The 19592-nt window shown below is 49.7% G+C and overlaps 1 protein-coding gene across 1 annotated transcript in view; it reads left to right on the top strand.

The window, feature by feature from the left end:
* SLCO2A1 (solute carrier organic anion transporter family member 2A1) overlaps positions 1 to 19592 on the top strand; it is an 82007-nt gene that overhangs the window by 49524 nt on the left and 12891 nt on the right. Inside the window, exons 4-7 of the mRNA XM_014451406.1 lie at positions 14956 to 15183; positions 16078 to 16176; positions 17669 to 17805; positions 19264 to 19339. Coding sequence (XP_014306892.1) covers positions 14956 to 15183; positions 16078 to 16176; positions 17669 to 17805; positions 19264 to 19339 — 540 coding nt within the window. The remainder of the gene's footprint in view (positions 1 to 14955; positions 15184 to 16077; positions 16177 to 17668; positions 17806 to 19263; positions 19340 to 19592) is intronic.

The raw sequence follows: 19592 nt of genomic DNA, 5'->3' as shown, positions 1-19592 counted from the left end.
TGTGCTATTTCTTTTGAAGATTAAGGTTTTTCTTTAATTCTCAAAAATTTTCAGCCAAAAATGTTCCCAGTATTGATACCCAGATTTTCTCCATTCTTTCTTCTAAAATGTTGGACATTTTTATTTCTGGTCTCCGTGTCTCTTAACTTCTCTTTCATAGTTTCTAGTGCTTTGTTCATCTGTGCTGCATCCTGGGTGATTTCCTCAAGTATGTCTTCCTGTTCACTTAGTCTTTCTCTAGCTATGTTAATCTGATGTTTAAGCCATCCTTTACATTTTAAATTTTAATGGGTCTATATATATTTTTTCATTTCTAAAAGTTATTATAATAGTTCAAATCTATCTGTCCTACTTACATGGTTTTTTGATATTTCCTTATGAATTCTAGTTTTCCTTTGTTCTCCACAATTATTTTAAATATATTTATTTTATAGTCTTTCCAATTGTTCTTTTCGCTAAAGTTTTGAGAATGCTAATCCTCCAGTGCTTTGTGTCTGCTTGCTCTTGTTTGTGGTGGATTATTTTCTTGTATATTCTATGATATTTGACCTTGGGTTCATTTCAGAGGGATTTTTTTTCCCCTGTAGAAATTTTGTGTGGTCTGTGTTGGGAAATAGCCATACGGAATGGTTTTGCATTTGCATTTACTTGGCACCCCAAGAGCATCACTACTTTGGAGCTCATTTTATGATAATTTATTGGCTTGGGATAAATTTGCACTTCTTTTAAGGGATGTGGGAAATGGCACTGGTTTTATGATGAGCAGCAGTGAGAGGCCCAGTCCATAAATGCTCTTCCTTAGTCCACTGTATTGGGGTTGAAGATGTCTGAGGATAAATGAGCCAGCTAGGGATGTGCTGAGGGAATAATTGATTCCCCTGTGTGTAAGTACCAGACTTTTTTTTTTTTAAAGTCATATGTACAGATCAGGCTCAAGAGATGAAGCACTTAGGATGACAGAAGGGATTCTTTTATAGGTTGTGTGACTTACCTGGGGTCAGGTAGGTGGCTGGAATGGGGAAAGATGGAGTAGGAACAAGGATGTCTAGTGATGAAATGTCTGCTGGGTTCTGATCATGGGAATCTTCTCTCCACCTCTCTGTAAATCGCCTGTGAACTAGTCATTTCTCATAAATGCACTGTGGCCTTGGATCCTTCTGGACTATTTAAGGGCTAAGTCCTGCTTCAATAGGCACAGGAGGAAGACTGACCTGACCCTAGTGTCCTGCCATGCTCTTTCTCCTCCTCGGTCTAGACAGGTGGCATGAGGCCAGCTCTGAAAGAGAATCAGGAATTGCTGGCCATCAGCGAGGGTGGTCAGGCCCACTGCGCTACTGTCTTTCCAGACCTGAGGTCCCTGCCGCTTCCATCAGCATGAAGACTAGGATAATGAAATCAGCAAGGGAGCCTAGGGCACTTTGGCCAGGCCAAGGGGAGGGCATCCTGCTAGGTGCCACACATGGTGGCCTGCTTAGCCTGGTGAGTTGGCTTCCCGCAGCCATAACTACATCCCGATGGCATTTGCTTCACATAGAGCAGCCACCACAGAGGGTGGTTAGAAATGGGCAGGCCTCTGAAAGCAGTCATTCTGCTCCTTGTTAGCAATTTGGTTCAACCCACCATGATCCTCAGTTCCTGCCTTGAGCTCAGTGCACTGAGCCAAACTCCACTAGAGAGAAACCAAAGGGGACTTTGAGCGGAGCCACAGTTTGCCTCTCAGGCCTGCAGGGCGGAATCGCTGGCCAGGAAAATGAGCATTTTTGTTGTTCATTTTAATTGTGTAAATCCTACTTGCAACAATAGGGCACAGCAGTCCCTGCCACTTTGGGATCAGAGCAGCAGCTGGAAGTGCTCAGGGTTGAGCCACCTTGAAGACATCTTCCTGGTGCCAGGGGGCAGCATGAAGAGGACTTTGGTCCAAGAGCCACATCTGTGGAATATAGTTGGGACTGTGCCCTGGGTGCCAGAGCAACATGGGTGTGTGCTTTGCCAATATGTCCACAAAAAAAAAGGTTCACTTCAGGGGAAAAGCTTGAAATGTGACTCTTACTTCAAATGTAGTCCTCTGAGAACTTGAGTTTTCAATTATGCAAGGTCATCAGGAACAAATGCATTTTATTAAAAGCACCACCCTGAATGGAGTCATGAATCTGAACTGTCTTCTGGATTCAGGTGGTCCTGGTCTGAATCTGGGCATTGAAGTTCCCCAATGATGTGGCCTTGGCCACCTTGTTCTCAGCTCTGAGTCTCAGTTCCTTCCTGTATGAGATGGACCCCGTCTTGCTGGGCTGTGAGGACTGAGAGGGTGAATGTTCAGGATTTAGCCTGGTAGCTGGCATGTGCAGCAACCATTAAGTCATAGTTCTTGTCACGGTGGTGTATCGTGCTGGGTAAACTAAGGTCACAAATGAGGAAGCCCCCTGCTTCCTGTGGAGAGGGAGTCGGACAGCTCGTGGCTGACTGGCTGGGTGTCCTGGGGCCATCTAAAGGCAGCTTCTCCCTGGTCCTCACTGTAGGTCCTTTGCTCTGGCCTGGAGCAGGGTCCATCCCTTGACATGGATGAGGCTATGGGATCCCACAGGTGAGGCCATGGGATTTCACTCTATGGAAGATTAGGCTGCTGTTCTGCTCTGTTCCCAGATCCTCAGGTGGAACAAACCTGGTATGATGGGTAAGAGCATGATCTTCAACATCCAATTCCCAGCTCAACCATTTCCTTGCCACGTCTCCTTGGCAAGCCAATGCTTCCCCCTCCTGAGCCTCAGTTTCCTCATTGTAAAACGGGAACAATAACCCCTTCCTTTGCAGGGTGCTCTGAGGGGAAAATCCAAACCAAATAGCTTAGGTAAAGTGCCCGCCTGGCCCGCGTCCGCTGTTCAGCAGACTTCTCTCCGCCTGCCCTTGTTGTGGTGTTCGAAATCTGTTGCTCATAAGGAATGACCCCCAGATTATTACCACCTGTTGATTGAGGAGCTCTTCGCCGTAGAGCTGAAGCACTCCAGAAACAACCATGGGAAATGAAGAGTAACTATGTGTTTTAGGGGGAAAAATTAAAGAGGGGCTGAACATTGTGGGAATCACGGAGACCTTTAACAACTAATTGCCGATTTCAAAAAGGCCACGCAGACATTTATGAATGTTTAGATTTTCTAAATGTCAGTGTGGTCCGGAAATGTGTCCTGCTGGCGCCTTTGGAGAAAGGGCGAGCTACCCAGCCAAAGCCTCTAAGGCCACTTCTGGGAGGCTGGCGAGGTTTGGGTAGATGGGAAACAGGCCAACGAGAGACCAGTTCTCCCAGGAGATCAGGGAAGGGTCTTCGGAAACCAGTGGCTAGGAGGACTAGGTGTGACCTGTGAGAGCCCTCAGCCCAGTCCAGGGGAAGTCTGCCCGCCTGCAGACAATGGCTGTGCACAGGCAGGGAGCTTCCTGTCGGATAAGCAGGGGAGGGAGTCCATTGTATTTTTAGAACAGCCAAGAAAAGAAAGGGAAGAGTCACTTTCTAGTCCCTTGTTCATGAAGTGGCCAGCCCCTGCCCATGCTCATTCATCCCAAGGGTGTCCCCGAGAGGAGGGTGGTAGGTGGGTACACGGCGGGGAAGCCTCCGGCTCCTATGTGTCTGTGTCCCTTCCTTAGTGGAGGACATGCAGGACCTGGAATCAGCTCCCCAACCACCAGAGCAGAACCCACTGCGCTGAACCATGGGAGCTATGCAGGGTCCTTCTATGAGGGAACTGCTCCAGGACAGTGAGTTCGGGGCTGTTCAGTGGTGAACACCCAGCTGAGGTGTGAGGCGAATATGTGCAGAGACGTGTGGGTGTGTTTTGGGGTAATTGTATGTGTAAGAGGCATTTCTATGTGTAGGAAGTGGAGTAGTGAGGAGGTGTACAGGTATGGAGAGGAGGTGGATGTATGTGAAGATGGAGAAGGTGGAGATAGGAGGGAATTTTTGAGAGAAGTGGGTGTGTATGTGGGGGGGGGGCTATGTGGAGGGTGGAGACAGGGATGTATGTGAGCGGGGAAAGCGTATGTGGCAGGAGTTGGGGTATGTGTGGAGGTGTATATGGGGGTGAAAGGGAGAGTGTGCTTGTGTGTTGGGAGGTAAGTGGGTGGAAGATGGTCAGGGTGAGAGTGGCATCTGGCCAGTTGGATCTATTGAACCTGAAAAGGAAAACAACAAGAGGGGTAAAAAAAAAAATGACAAAACACATGGGTGTTATTAACGGAGAGAAAATAGCCTCAAACAGATGTGCAAAACAAGGCCTAACGAGATTTGATGCAGAGCATGTTTTAATGCATAGTGTCAGAAAGGAGAGAAACCAGCGTGGAGAATGATAGAAAACACTCGGCTACTGTGCCGACCACGAGGGAAAGGCCAGGCAAGGAGCTGGGCTCTGCAGGAGAACTGGTCGTCTCCATGGCAATGGCACGCGGCCTCACTGAAGGCCTCACAGCTATGATACGAGAGCAGTTGACTCTGTTAGGCTTCTCTTAACATCGGTTTTGTGGGCACATCACAATCCCCCACTTGGCAGCCTAGAAACGTGCCCCCTTGTTCTGGGTCCCCAGCTCAGGTCTGAACAGAAACATGAGTGTGGCTCCGCCTCTCCATGGGCCCCTCCAGGCTTGTTTAGTTGTTTCCCTGCTCAGTAATGAGGCTTGGGTGGCAGGCCTGCTTGGGGTCTGGTGGGGAAGGGAGACCTAGGCAGCAAGCTGCCTCCTACATCCTGCTCCCGTGGGGAGAGTCACTTCTCTGGGACCCCTGGCAGACTGCGTGTCTTGGGCCCACCCATGGTAGTGGGGAGGGTCTCCTTGGGATGGTCAGCACCCAGGGTGGAAAAGGAAGGCTGGACCTATCCCAGGGGCTTTAGGCACCCCAGGAAAACTGTGAGAGAGTGGGGGATAGCCTTACAGAAACAGGATACATGCCCCTTCTGGAGAATGTGGTTCTGAAGAAGCCATTGATCCATCCTTCCTGAAAGAGGCCTTGAGCCCCCCAAAGGCCCCAGAGGACATAGGGAGGAACTATCCTCTCTTCTTGCCATGCTTGGTAGAGCCAAGGCTTCTAGTTGTGGCCAGACGCCTCCTGTGGCCCAAAGGCTTGAAAAGGGAACACCAGACGTATTTGGGCAGTTTGCCACCCACCAGGAGACAGGAGACCAGCAGGAGCAGGTTCTTTCACTCAGTAAAAAAAAAGGACTTTTCAGGATTCAGAGTTTGGATTGGCCACCATCAGAGAGTATGTGCAGCTCAGATCTGAAAAGGGGAAAAACAGCAAAGAAACATCAGGACCAAGGTGGTATTTGGAGTTGGGGCTTTTGGGTGGTGATTAGGTCATGAGGGTGGGGCCCTCCTGCATGGGATTAGTTCCCTTGTAAGAAGAGACCAGATCACTCTCTTTTGGTTTTATGAAGAGACAAAAAGAAGTCGGTAGTCTGCCATCCACAAAAGGCTCTCACCAGAACCTGACCATGCTAGCATCCTGATGTGGGACTTCCAGCCTCCAGAACTGTGAGAAATAGATTTCTGTTGTTTATAAGCCACACCGTCTATGATACTTTGGTACAGCAGCCCAAACTGACTCCATTAGATTCCTTCTCCTTGGTCAGAGCCCCTTCTTATAGTCTTGGGTCTAATCTTGAATTTTTAGCCTTTGGGCTATCTTATTAGGCATTCCTATCAGCTTAGTGTCATTCATAAATTTACCAGCTATTCCCCGCTTTCACCCAAGTCCATGACAATGATGAGTGGTACACAGTTTGGGCCCGTCTTTTAGGTCACACTGATCTGTCAACTCCTGCACTGGGCATGCCTTTAGCCGGTTCTCCCAGAGGACTCTGAGGCACGTGTCTGCATCTTGTCTACCAGGATATCATAACAAGCTTTGTCAAAAGACTTCCTCCAGTCAAGTAACACCATGTTACGGCTTCCTGCTGGTCTGGGAGCCCCATTAACAAAGGAAATGAGGTTGGTTTGGCATGAATGGCTTTTGATGAACTCATGTTGGCTCAGCTAATTGCTTTTTTTTTCTTCTTCAAAGAGTTCCACATCAGCCAGTTTAATAAATCTGTGAACAATAAGTTCTGCTTCGCTTCCAATTCGGGGGTGCAAATTAAGCACACATCTCCAAATATTAAAATAAAATGGCTCTGAGCCTCATTCTGCTCGCTCGGGTATGTCTTCCTTCCCCTCGTCCACTAAGAAACAGTTTCGATGATGAACTGAGCCAGGTGATGCCTCCTCTGGCCTACTGGCGATTCCTCAGGGTGCAGGCACATGTGCAGGGGCAAGGGTTTGGGTGGGGAGAGCCCCTTGCCAGCAGTGTAATGTCCCGCCTTGTGGTACCATGCACAGTAGACTGCCCTCTCACCCCCGGCTCACTGGCCACATGCACACCTCAATACAAATAGGCATTGGCCGTGTGGGAAGGAATGTCCAGCCTCAGCCTCAGAACTAGTTTTGGAAACTCAGTCTTGGAAGCAGAGCAGAGGAACTCTCTCCTTCCACCACCACCCCACGTTTGCTCTTTTCTGCACAGAGGTGAATGAACTCTTTCAAGCCACCCATGCGCCTCACCACTCCTTTATTCCAAGCCTCCATTGCTGGTGACCTTGATCTTACTTGTCTCTAGTTTCTGGACCCAGTCCCCAGATTCTTAAAAACCTGAGTAATATTGCCCGTCTCCAGGGTTCTGTCATCTCCCTTATCCATTGAAATTTCTGGCCTCTTTGGATGAAAATTGAGCTTATTGTATGATCACTATGTCCCAACTTATAATATGCTCATTATTTTTTATCCTAATGACAATATTGCAAGGTAGGTATTATTATATCTGTTTTGGAGATGAAGACACTGAGGTTCTGAGAGGCTCCCAACCATTGAGCAGTAGAACCAAGATTGGAACCTGGTCTCTTTGGCTTCAAAATGTGAATTCCTTCCATTGCCCCAGGATGTGTCCAAGGCTGACAATCCCAACTCTGTTGGTTTCTGCTGGTACAGAAGGGTACGTTCTCCTACTTCTCCAAAATGAAGCTCAGAATGCACATGCCCATAGAAATTGTATTATAAGTGGAGGCCTAGTCTAGTTGGAAGCGAACACATATCATTACAGGAGCATTATGGATTAGTAAGGCCTGGTGAGCTCCACTGGAAACTCAGTCGCTTCTGACATACATACAACCCACTTTACAAACAACTTCGAGGTCTCAAATCGCGAGTGAGGTCGGGACAGCCTGTTCCAGGCCTGCTGGTGGGAGTTGCCAGAGTTTCTGGTAAAACTGTTGAGTAGCCAGATTTAGAAGGATGAGGAAATAAGTCCTTCAGAGTGGAACACTCTGAATGAGGTTCCAGGAGTTTGCTGAAAGCCCGAGGGCTTAGCACCTTGGCGGTACTTCCAGAAAATTCTCCGGAAGCACCCCTGCCTTTCCCTGGTGTTCTCATGGATTGCTTCTGAGCTGTGGGCTTTGCTAATCTCCGCCTCATTTGACCCTGCTCACCCACAAGCCTAGCCCCCTTCTCCGCAGGAGATGATGGTGGCTCTCAAGAACCATGACTTGAAGGAGAAGTCACTGCTGCCCTCCTATTTCCTGGCAGAATCCTCTCTTTTATTTACCAGAAGGATGAGAATGACGTCAAAGGAAAGCCCCACTTGCCACGGCCTTCCTATGTTGCTTGACCCATCCAGGGATCTCCCTCAGCCTCATCTTTGGAACTTCGTGCAGAGACCTCTCATTATACCCTGACACCTCCCAGCCAGCCTCAGCCTGGCCACACCTGGAACGCGTGTACAATGGAGTGGCCGGACCATGGTCTGCCCAGATCTGGCCCATCTCCCTAGAGTCCATTCTAGGGAAGTAGACCATCCTAGGGAAGTGACCCCCTCCCTATCTTTCCAAACCCCCTGAGGGGTCCAGAAATCAGAACTGAAATTCTGCATATTTAAATTGTGGGAGGATGAGTCAGAGGGTTGACGCCATGGTGCAGCCGGGGTGGTGCTGGGGCAGCTGGGGGAGGGGAGAGGTCCAAGCCTGTTTCTACTTAGCATTTCATAGGCCTGTGAAAACTGGCACAGCCAGACCTCTGGTGTCTTGCGGGTAAAAGAATGTGCTCTGAGGAACTTGAGCCTTCCAGAAATCTGCCTCGGGGAACATGAGCAACAGACTGACATCCAGCTGATGAACAGACTCCCCTCCCTCCCTCCCCCAGGGCCCGCCACGATGGAGGCAGGTGGCCTTGGGTGGGCAGGCGGGCTGTGCAGCCTGGTGGCAGGAACAGGCTGGTATTCCCCTCAGTTTACACGGTGGGAAGGTCAGAGCTAAGCCCCCTCTGAGGAGGAGGGTGATGAGCTTCCATAAGTCAGTGGAGAGTAGCTGGGCCCCAGGTTTTTGCAGGAATGCTTGAGAAATGGGGAGAGGTTGCTCTTTCTTCCTCCACATGGGCCCAAGCTCCCGAGGAAAGCTGAGTGGGGCAAAGAACGCCAAGCCCCCCAATTCTGTGACAGGCTCTTGACACACATCTTTTTCTCCCCCTGCTTCTGGCCCTTGGACTCACCTCTCCCTGTCCTCTTATTTTCAAGAGAAAGACCCAGTTAGTGGTCTAAATTCTAGAAAACTCCGCTCTCACCATCGTGATCTGGCCACGGCCTTCCACTGCAGGGAGTCCCAGGCCTGAGTTCTTGGGAAGGCCAGTGTCTGCCTCTGACATAAATCCAGGCAGAGCTCATTTTAATGCACTTCACTTTATTGCGCTTCACAGATGTTGCATTTTTTTACAAAGTAAAGGCAAGACCCTCCGCCAAAACCGGTTTGGCTCAGTGGATAGAGCGTCGGCCTGCGGACTCAAGGGTCCCGGGTTCGATTCCGGTCAAGGGCATGTACCTGGGTTGCGGGCACATCCCCTATAGGAGATGTGCAGGAGGCGGCTGATCGATGTTTCTCTCTCATCGATGTTTCTAACTCTCTATCTCTCTCCCTTCCTCTCTGTAAAAAAATCAATAAAATATATTTTTTAAAAAAAAAAAAAGGCAAGACCCTCCACCAGCAAAACGCTTACAACGAGTGTTACTGCCATACTCATTTTAGTGCTGGTGGTCTGGCACCAAACACACAGTATCTCTTAGGTATGGCTGTACCTGTCCCCACATCAAGCCAGGCAGCGGGACCTACCCACTGCCGAGCCCTGCTCTTCCTGGCTCCAGGGACACCTGCCTCCAGGACAGCCAGCTGCTGCTCCTCGAGGACAGGGCTCCCAGGGGAAAGGAGCCTCGCCCTCTGTGGGTGATTAAAGCCCTTTCCCGTTGACGTGTCAGAGGCTGATGTGGGATGGATTTGGCCCCATTCACGGCTGGCGTAAGGAGGAGAGTTTGCTGGGAGATCTTCTGGCAATATAGGATACAGAATAGCCAAAGAGGAACTCAGTAGACTTGGATTTAATTGGGGCAATTAATTATTTTTTAAATACCCTTTTTTAAAAAATGTCTTTATTGATTAAGGTATTACATATGTGTCCTCATCCCCCCATTACCCCCCAATCCCCCTCACTGGTCCCCTCACCCCTCTGTTGTCTGTGTCCATTGGTTAGGCTTATATGCACGCATAGAAGTCCTTTGGTTTTAAAAACATACCTGAGGATATTAGTTGATTTGAGAGAGAGAGAGAGAGAGAGAGAGAGAGAGAGACATCGATGTGAGAAACGTTGATCAGTCGCACCCAGACTGGGGATAGAATCTGCAAACTAGGTATGTGCTCTGACTGGGAATCAAACCCACAACCTTTTGTATACAGGATAATGCTCCAACCAACTGAGTCACCCAGCCAGGCCTAAAATACATATTTTTAATAAAGGCAGTAAGTATGGAATCTGACATTTTAAAAGTAAATAATAACAGTTAAACAATCTCTAGAGAGTTGGACCTCCTGGACACTTCATTAGATGAAATTTCATGAGGGTTTTGTGGCATTGGTGAGCCATGCAGTGTACCATGTAAAGACTTAATAAGGAAAAAAAAAAAGACTGACGGGAGCATTTGAGCTCTTGCTTGCTGGCATGTGTTGTCAGTTTGGCTCAAATAAACTCATAAAAATTCTCCAAAAAAAAAAAAAAAAAGACTTAATAAGCCAGTCAACATTTTCACAATCTTCGATGACTATTAAATGTCACACACACGCACACACACGCGCACACACACACACACACACACACACACATTTAGCCTGCGATGCCAACAGCAATGATCTAATAAATGTGAATTTAGCCCTAACCGGTTTGGCTCAGTGGATAGAGTGTTGGCCTGTGGACTGAAAGGTCCCAGGTTCAATTCCAGTCAAGGGCATGTACCTTGGTTGCGGGCACATCCCCAATAGGAAGTATGCAGGAGGCAGCTGATCGATGTTTCTCTCTCATCGATGTTTCTAACTCTCTATCCCTCTCCCTTCCTCTCTGTAAAAAATCAATAAAATATATATATTTTTTAAATGTGAATTCAATAATAAGAATCTGCAAAAGCAAGAACTAGAATTCTTAAAAGCAACACTTATTCTCAGGTCCTTTGATTCTCATGTGCCTGCTCTCCTAGGACACGCCTGGCCTTTGTATCTTACACACCTGCTCTGGGCTGCGCATCACCATGTGCACAGCTGTGGAGCCTGCACAGCCATAGAGCTGGCCAGCATCCCCGCCCCTCCTGCAATTCACAGCATCACCTGTGTTACCATGGAAATGTCTCTTGACTGGGTCATTTCCCCTCCTTATTCATGGGCCTTGGAAACTGGCTTTAATCTTTCCAGTGTGTTTATCACGCTGCCCCCCCCCCCCGCCACCCCCCGCTGCCCATGATCATCACCATCTGGGGTTTTTCTTTCAGGCCCCTTCCCAGGGCACACAGGCCCTCCAGGAGTGGCCATGCCTCACCCTAATTGTGTTTCAGGCTGACCACACTGAACTTCATTTTGTGATATTGAGGGTGCCTTTCACATCTCCGAGCCCTCCTTATGCTGTCCCTCTCTCCTCCTCACCACGGATCTTCTGGCTATTCCCTTTGAGTCTTCTCAGCTCAAAGGCCACTTTCTCCAGGAATCTTTTCCCAAACCTTCTCCCCAACTTCACTGGGTTTTCTGCCCCTCCCACATCTCCCCGACACCCTGTCCTCTCCCATCTCTGTGATACTAGCTGGTTTTTTTATTGTGATAAAATATGCATAACATAAAACTTACCATTTTAACTATTTTTACTTTTAAAAATATATTTTTTTATTGATTTCAGAGAAGAAGGGAAAGGAAGAGAGAAATAGAAACATCGATGATGAGAGAGAATCATTCATTGGCTGTCTCCTGTACACCCCCTGCTAGGGATCGAGCCCGCAACCTCAGCATGTGCCCTGACCAGGAATCCAACCATGACCTCCTGGTTCATAGGTGGATGTTCAACCACTGAGCCACACCAGCTGGGCCATTTTAACTATTTTTAGGTGTACAATTCAGTAGCATGAAGTACATTCACACTGTTGCACAACCATTATTGCCATCCATCTCCAGAACTTTTTCATCTTTTCCAACCGAAACTGTACCCATTAAACCCTAACCCTCTACTCCTTCCCCACCCCCACCCCCAGCCCTGGCAACCACCAGTCTACTTTCTGTCTCTATGAATTTGCCTATTCTGGGTTCCTCGTGTACGTGGAATCATGCAGTGTTTGTACCTTTGTATCTGGCTTATTTCAGTTAGCGTGATGTCGTCAAGGTTCATCCACTTTGTATGTAGCATGTGTCAGAATTCCTTTGTTTTTACAAGCCTCAATAATATTTCATTGGATGCATATATCACATTTTGTTTAGACTTTCTTCCGTTGACGGGCATTTGGGTTGTTGCCACTTCTTGGCTATTGTGAATAATCCTGCTATGAACACTGGTGTACAAATATCTGCTCAAGTCCCGGCTTTCAGTTCTGTTGGCCTTATGCCCAGAAGTGTAAATGCTGGATCATATGGTAATTTTTTATTTTATTTTTTTTTTAGGAACTGCCATACTGTTTTCCACAGTTGGCTGCACCATTTTACATTCCTACCAGCAATGTGCAAGGCCTCTAATTTCTCCACATCTTACCCAATTCTTGGTTTTTTAAATAACCATCCTGGTGGGGGTGAAGTGATATCTCATTGTGGTTTGGATTGGACCAGGCAATATTGTGGTTGCTTCTTTGTGTGTGTGTGGTGGCTTCTTTGATGACCTGTGCTCCTCAGTACCTTGAAGGTTTGTAAGGTCAGCACCTGGGCCTGTCTCAGTCACCTCCATGTCTTCTCCCCCAGCAGAGTGCCTGCCCACGGTCAAATATGGCCAAGAAACCGAACAACCGAGAGTGAATGAAATCTGGTCCAGGTGTCTTTTCAGACCCCAGGTCCAGGCGTTACACGTGTGAAGCAGGCGCCATCCACGCTGCCGACAGGCCTGGGTGTGCTCCCTCCGTGGCTGACCTGGGAACGGGCCATTTGCCTTCAGGTGATCTTTAAGCCACTCTTGCACCTAACGTAGATCTGACCCTGCACCTCATAACCTACCTGACAGCATGCAGGAGGAGGTGCTGTCACACACCTAGACAGTGGAGACAGGCAGCTCATTCCAGAACATTTGCAGGTGACAACAGCCCACAGTTTAGAGTCATACACATGAGATCATACACTATTTGTCTTTCTGTGTCTGGCTTCTTTCACTAAAACCAATTCCTTGACTCCCTATACTGTGTGTTTGTTTCATCTCATTGTCTCAGATTTCATCAAAAATCCCAGTCACCAGCCCCTTTCCAGGACACCTCTGTTGGGGAGGAAGTAGGTATCAGGTCCCAGCTGGCTGCGGAGGTCAGAGAGCCTTGCGTCTGATGTGGCTAGGGAACGGGAGATCTCCCCTGGCCCAGCTCCTCCATCCCTGCAAAATGTCACCATTTCAGATGTGACTTCACTGTGGACGTTGAGTCAGTCACATTCGGGTTCGAACGCCAGCTCTGCCTTAAACCAGCCACTTAAGTAGCCCAGTCACTGCTGTGAGCAGGAGCCAGTGTCCGTCACAGCCTTGGCAGAGTCGGCCTGTAAATAAATGGATGTTCAAAATCCTGGCGCTAGAACTGGGGTCTCTACAGTAGAGCCTGTAAGTTGGAGAAGGCTCAACACCCCACAGGGGAACGGACGGGGTGGGGGGACAGAGAAACACAGCTCGGGTTTAAGGCCTAAGCCAGAAAGAAGGGCAATGGTTATGGAAGAAGACATTATTAAATTTTGGCTGTATTTACTAATGAAGACATTTTTTAATTAGCATCTTTTACTGTTGCTTTATTTTAAAAGTATCGTGTGTTCTTTACAGATAAATTAGGAAATACAGAGGCAAACACACACACACGCACACACACACACACACACACACACAATCACCATCACCACAGTCCCATCACAAAGAGAGCCTTAGTCTTCCTGAGTTCTTTTCTGCAAATTCTATTAGTCCATATGAGTTTTCTAAAATAGAGATCATACTCTTCCAAACCACTAGTTATTTTTGGGAACCTACCAGATGTTACAGCGTCTTTCCGTGTTAATAAGACTACATCTCCTCCCTGATTCGAAGGGGCTGCCTCCTATCTCACCATAAGGTTGGACCACTTTCTGTTTGAATTCTGCATGGAAAGGTGGGCTAGTGGGTGTGGTGTGAGAGGAAGAAGGCACAGAGGGACACTAACCAGAGTCCGGGAGCTGGTCGTTCTTCCGGGTGCTCTGTTCTCTGCACACAGCTGGTGTCAAGTTTGGATGCCCTTGACCAGACAGAAGTTTTGTCCCCTTTGCTTTCTGGTCAGTCAGGGACCCTTGGCCAGCAGTTTTCCAATGCGTCCTATGCAAACACCAGTAGAGAGGACAGGCAACCATGGGGCCAGGCTGGATGAATGTGCATGTGGGGGAGGGGAGAGCACCAGGAGGAGGGCTGACCTCCCCCCAGCACCATGGTCCCCAGCAGCCCCGAGCTCAACAGCACTGAGAGAGTCCAGTGTGAGAGGCAGGTCTAGTCCACAGCCCTGTTTTCCTCTGTGTGGGATTTTGAGGCCCACCTAGTTCAGGGCTCTCGCCTCTCGGGGAGCACCACAAATGAGAATTAAACTGAATCCCATTAGTGCTAAATGAAAAAACCCACAGAGTAAGGTCAGTAATGCGAGTGGTTGCCATTGGCCTAGACAAGGCAGAAAGAAAATGCATCTCATGGAAAAGAGCCCTCAAGAACCTTCAAGATCTTGGAGAGCTGACAGTGCTGACTGTTCATTGTGGGCCAGATTTCAAACGGCCTGGCCACGTCCCCACAGCCACAGGCGGCAGGGTGCCCACAGACCACACTGGGACCCTCACAGAGGGTCTCATGGTGTGGCCTGGCTCCGATAGGTGCAGCCTCAGCTCTCCGTCTGCAACAGGAGGGGTTGAACTAAAGGGTCTTAGAGTCCCTTCCAGCTTCCCAAGGTCTCCGAATCTTGGGAGCCGCCCAGGTTTCAGAAGGATGTTAAATGCCTTTGGCAGGAGGCTCTCCAGTGTGATGCAGTGTTTCGTCCAGGAGTGAGGGCCCTGGAGGACCCAGCTGCACACATCCCAGGCCAGGGTGACGCTGCCTTCGGAAGAGAACCACATCCTAACCTGAGGCTGAGCTCAGGGCACTGAAGGCTGGCAAGCCTGGGTTTCTACCTTGGATCCCCCATTTCCAGCTGGGTGGCCCTCTCCTCCAGGGATGAAGGTATTGATCCCTCCGTGCTCAGCTCCCTGCCTGGACCATAGAGGAGAAAGAACGGATGCCCATGAGAGGAAGAGTCCTCTCCCACCCTCTCACCTTTCTCTCACCTTTGTTCCCAGAGTCACTCCCAAAGGCCTGGGGGAAAGGCCAGGCTCGGAGGCCAGCGGTGGAGCCAGGAGACTGGGTGGTGACCGGCATGCACTCTCATTGCAGGGAACAGCAGCCTCCTCCACACCGAGCTCTGTCAGAAGCATTGGCAGGACCTGCCCCCCAGTAAGTGCCACAACAGCACCCAGGACACCCGGAAGGAGACCAGCAGCATGTGGGGTCTCATGGTGGTCGCCCAGCTGCTGGCAGGCATTGGGACAGTGCCCATTCAGCCGTTTGGGATCTCCTACGTGGACGACTTCTCGGAGCCCAACAACTCGCCCCTGTACATCGGTGAGTCACAGGCTCGAAGAGGGCTGCAGGGAGGGGTCGGGTCCTGATCTGACACTTAAGCTCTGAGGGGCTGATTTGAGGTCTTAACCCTCTTTGCCCCACAACACAGCAAACAAGTGCAGAGGTTTGGGGATCAGACAGACCTGGTTTGAATGGCAGTTCTGTTACCTATCAGCTATGGGAGCTGTGCAAGTGGCTGAGCCCCAGGGCCCCAGGTTCCTCACCTGCAGAATGGGGCTGACAGTATCTGTGTGCTGAGCAGCTGTGGGGTTACATGAGGTCAGGTATGTAACCATTTAGACCCCTGTCAGGCACAGGGAGGCTCCTTGACCAGCAGTAGCTACTGGTGCTGTCAAGCCCTCCAGGCTGGGGCCGGGGCACACATGTCTTTCCGCGTCACCCACTTATGGACAGGTTGGCCCCAAAGAAGCACATACAAAGAAGATAGATGACTATCTGACTGCTCAGATCCTTCCCTTAGCACAAGCCATGTTGAGCGTCCTCAAGGGCCTGTACTCCAGACCAGACAGACCACACCCACTGGCTCTGTGGCCTCATAAACTCCTGCCAGGACCTCCAACATGGTCCCTGCACAGACCTTTGCCCTCCAGCACTGCCCTGGGCCGGCATCTTTAAATGCCAAGGAGACGGTTACCCTCCTGATAAGTGGATCTCTCTGGCAGCTGGCTGGAGGAGAAACATCTTTGGTTTTGCACATCTTAGGATCTTGAGTGGTTCTAGCACTGCCTGGGGGAAATGCCATAGGTGTGTGGACTTGTCAGGGTCAGAGGACAGATGGCCTGACATCTCAGGAATCCTTCGCTAGGGAAGGAGCCTGGGGCTGTCACACCCTCTCAGCTCCCCTCAGCCTCTTTACCCTGCTCTCCTTCACAGCCATCTTATTTGCCATCTCCGTATTTGGACCGGCTTTTGGGTACCTGCTGGGCTCTGTCATGCTGCAGATCTTTGTGGACTATGGCAGGGTGGACACAGGTGAGTGTGTGTGATGATGCCTATCCCATTGCCAATTTCACGAAGCAGTCTCCCTGCCCCCCCCCACCTCCACCCCTCACTCCACCGCACCCCCAGCCAATCAGGGCAGAAAGTGAAGCTTCAATTGCAAATGCTCACTGCCACTTGCTCATTCCTGTGCTCACTCCTGCTGTCTTTCAGACAGCCCGGAGCAGATGGCGTGTGCCTCCCCTCCCAGAGCCCATGTTGGACTCTAGGAAGAAGCGGGGTGCACTGCTGAAAAAAAGCACACATTTTCTGCCTTCAGGAAGTTTGCAACTCAGGTTAGCTGCGGGAAAACCTTGAGACCTAAGGAAGTTGCCATCACAGCTGCCTGTCTTGGTGGTGGTATTCAAATCATTCCCACCAGCCAGACGGTGTGGCTGGAAGGCAGGTGTGAGCCAGACCCTCAGGAATAACACCTCTACCTGTGCCAGGCACACAGATAAGAGCCTGCCCATCCCACAAAGAATATGGGCAGGTGTTAAACCCGGCCATGCTGCCAGAACCCACAGACTCCTGTCTCCTGGTCCATCAGACCATGATGTCATCTGCGTGATGTCCTCTGCCTGTACTTCAAACCAAAGGGGAAAGCCAGGCGGAGCTTCCTGCCTCAGGGTCAAGTCATCTTTGCCCTTTCACTGGCACTGCCCGCATTGGTTCCTGGCTCTTGGTTGACCAAAAGAATATCAACTGAACTCCCGGTCCACCAGGGACAGTGCCCAGGGATGCCTGTCATTGTTTGGCTGAGGTCCATTCCGCTGCTTCTCCTTCCCTCCATGCCTAGGTAGTTCCCTTACAAAGAGAAACACAATGGCAGACTCTTAGATGTGGGTGGAGACTTGCCAGGAGAAAGCATCTCCTTTGGAGGCCAGGCAGCCCGCTCTGTGCATGTTGTTTCCTCGGGCTTCTGAGGACTATGAGGCCTCCTTTCTTAGCGAGCAATACAGTTGGGCAGCAAGAGTCTTCGGTGGGTTAGAGCTCACGTTTGGACACCAGGAAGACATAGGTTTGAAATCGATCAATAATCTTAACCTTGGACAAGGACATGGTTAACCTCTCTAAGATTCAATTTCCTGATTGGTTGGAAATGGGTGGAATAGCCCCTCCCTCACAGACTTACTGGGAGAACCCAGCAGGATAATAGACGTGAACATGTGGTCTAGTGTCTGGCCCATGGTAAGCCTCAAGGGAGTTACTGCCAAGGATTGGGAGTAAAATAAGGTGAGGCCAAGGTTCTGATCCCTTCAGCCTGGGATTAGCTGATGCTCTGCTTCATGTGCGGTGGCCTCCATTTTCTGGGAAGACCAGAATGGCCAGGAGAGGGAATGTCATCTTGACCAAGGTTCTAGTTCATGGCTTTACCTCTTCTCCATGGTGGGGAGAAAATCCCCCTGATCAGAGAGTCTCTTCCCAGTAAGGTGGGATCATGCATTCATCCAACAAACTCTTGTGTCCTTTGCTTTCTCTTCAGCGTTAATTAACTTGAGCCCTGGAGACCCCCGATGGATTGGAGCCTGGTGGCTGGGCCTGCTCATTTCCTCGGCCTTCTTGATTTTCACCTCCTTCCCCTTTTTCTTCTTTCCTCGCACAATGACCAGAGGAGTGGAGGTAAGGTTCTGAAAGCACATAACTCTGGGTATAGGAGTTTAAGAAAGGGAGGTGAGGGTAGAAAATAAACAGATCTGAGAAGCTGCAGCAAGTTAAGCAAGTTCTGAGTGAAATCTAAATGAGTCTCGTGATGCAGGACTTCTCAGAGGCCTTGAGAGGTAGGAGTGCTGGTGAATTTCCAAAAGACGATATCCCATCAGTGTGCCCTTCCCATGGTAGCATCCAGGGATGTAGTTAGGGAAACACTGAGCTCATCTAAACTGGGATAAAAATAAAAGCTGAATATGTGACCTGGTGCAGTTGACTTTTGCATTTCATAGGGCCCATCATGCCTGAAGGACTGAGTAAGAAGGGAGTCTTAATGCTTGAGTGTGAGGGTGGGTTGGGAGTAGATCTTAGTTAAGTAGATTGACTTCCTACCCATCTTTCAGTCATGTCTGTTGGGGAAAGAAATCAGGGAAGGATGAGAATGGAAAACAGAGATGAGAAGTTTGGGTATGGGCTTTGATGGTGGGCTGATGGTTCTAAAACCTGTTTTGATCCCATGAAGTTCTGAGATGGGGCTACCAGTCAGGTGGCAACATGGTGGCTAGGTTGAGGATGGGATTTAGGCAGGAAGGAAGACTGGAAATCTGATGAGGCCAGTACAGAGACAGGGGATGACGGCTGAGGCCAGGGCAGCCATAGACATTCTTCAGAAAGCAAAGGGCACAGGTGTTCGCAGGCGGTGCTGAGAAGGACTCAGCAGTGACCTGGATTGGAAGAGAAGAGGGGCTACAATTAGACCAAGGTTTTGAGCCATACACCTCAGCAATGAGGTGTATGAGATCTTGGCCCAGTCTTGGGATGCGTTCGGAAGAGGTAGGCAGGTTCCCTGAGGGGGTATGCACAGAAAGTTCAGGCACAGGGCCAGGACAGAGCTTTGAGCAGGACTCAACTCTGGGCCCAGAAGGAAGAAGGGACTTCATAGAGGAGACAGGAAAACAGAGCTGGAAACATACATTCTAGACTAGAGCGTCTCAGAAGCCCACAGCCCCTGGAATCTGAGGACAGGGAAGAAACGTAGCCATGACAGACAGGCAAAGGGTGAGATCCAGTCAGGCCCTTTTGGGCATTAGTTGTGGGAAAGTTATATATGAAATAACATGCCCAGAGCCATCTTGGGAGGCATTGGCATGGCAGCATTCTGGTCAGCAGCCAAAGCACGGGGCTCACTAAATGCAGATGGCATTTCTTTCAAGAGACATTCTCTGGACACCCTCCCATCACACCTGGGGCAGCTCACTGCTGCCCAGCCCTGAACCACTGAGACCAGAGGGTCAAGGGCCCAGGATTCTGGGAAAACCAGAATGGCCAGGATAGGGAATGACCAAGTTTAGAACTTGCTTAACTTGCTGCAGCTTCTCAGATCTGCAGGGAGCCTGGGCCATTAACACTGATTTCCTTTGCTGCCTTCAGACATCTCCTGCCATGACGGACGAGGCGATGAAGATGACGGTCAAGCCAAGAAGCTCTCTGGTGGATTTCATTAAACGTAAGTGACCCGGCAAAGCCCTGGGTGGGCTCGCTTGGTTGGGGGCAACCAGGGAGTGCCCAAACCCATGAGGTATTGTGTATGATAAGGGGCATTAAGAACAGGTGGCCTATAATTGGCCCATCTCACAGGAGGGGTTCTGCTAGGAGACACAGATTCAAGCAGAGCTAGCTCCACCCCATGTTTTTCTCTCTCCTCCCTTTACATGGAGGTAAATGTCCCCACTGTTAGTCTTATTTCTATCTACCCGACA

This window comes from Myotis lucifugus, unplaced genomic scaffold (assembly GCF_000147115.1).
Source record: "Myotis lucifugus unplaced genomic scaffold, Myoluc2.0 scaffold_8, whole genome shotgun sequence".
In the NCBI taxonomy this organism is placed as follows: domain Eukaryota; kingdom Metazoa; phylum Chordata; class Mammalia; order Chiroptera; family Vespertilionidae; genus Myotis; species Myotis lucifugus.
The sequence above is the reverse complement of the archived record's forward strand: the minus strand, read 5'-3'. Positions and strand labels throughout refer to the sequence as shown.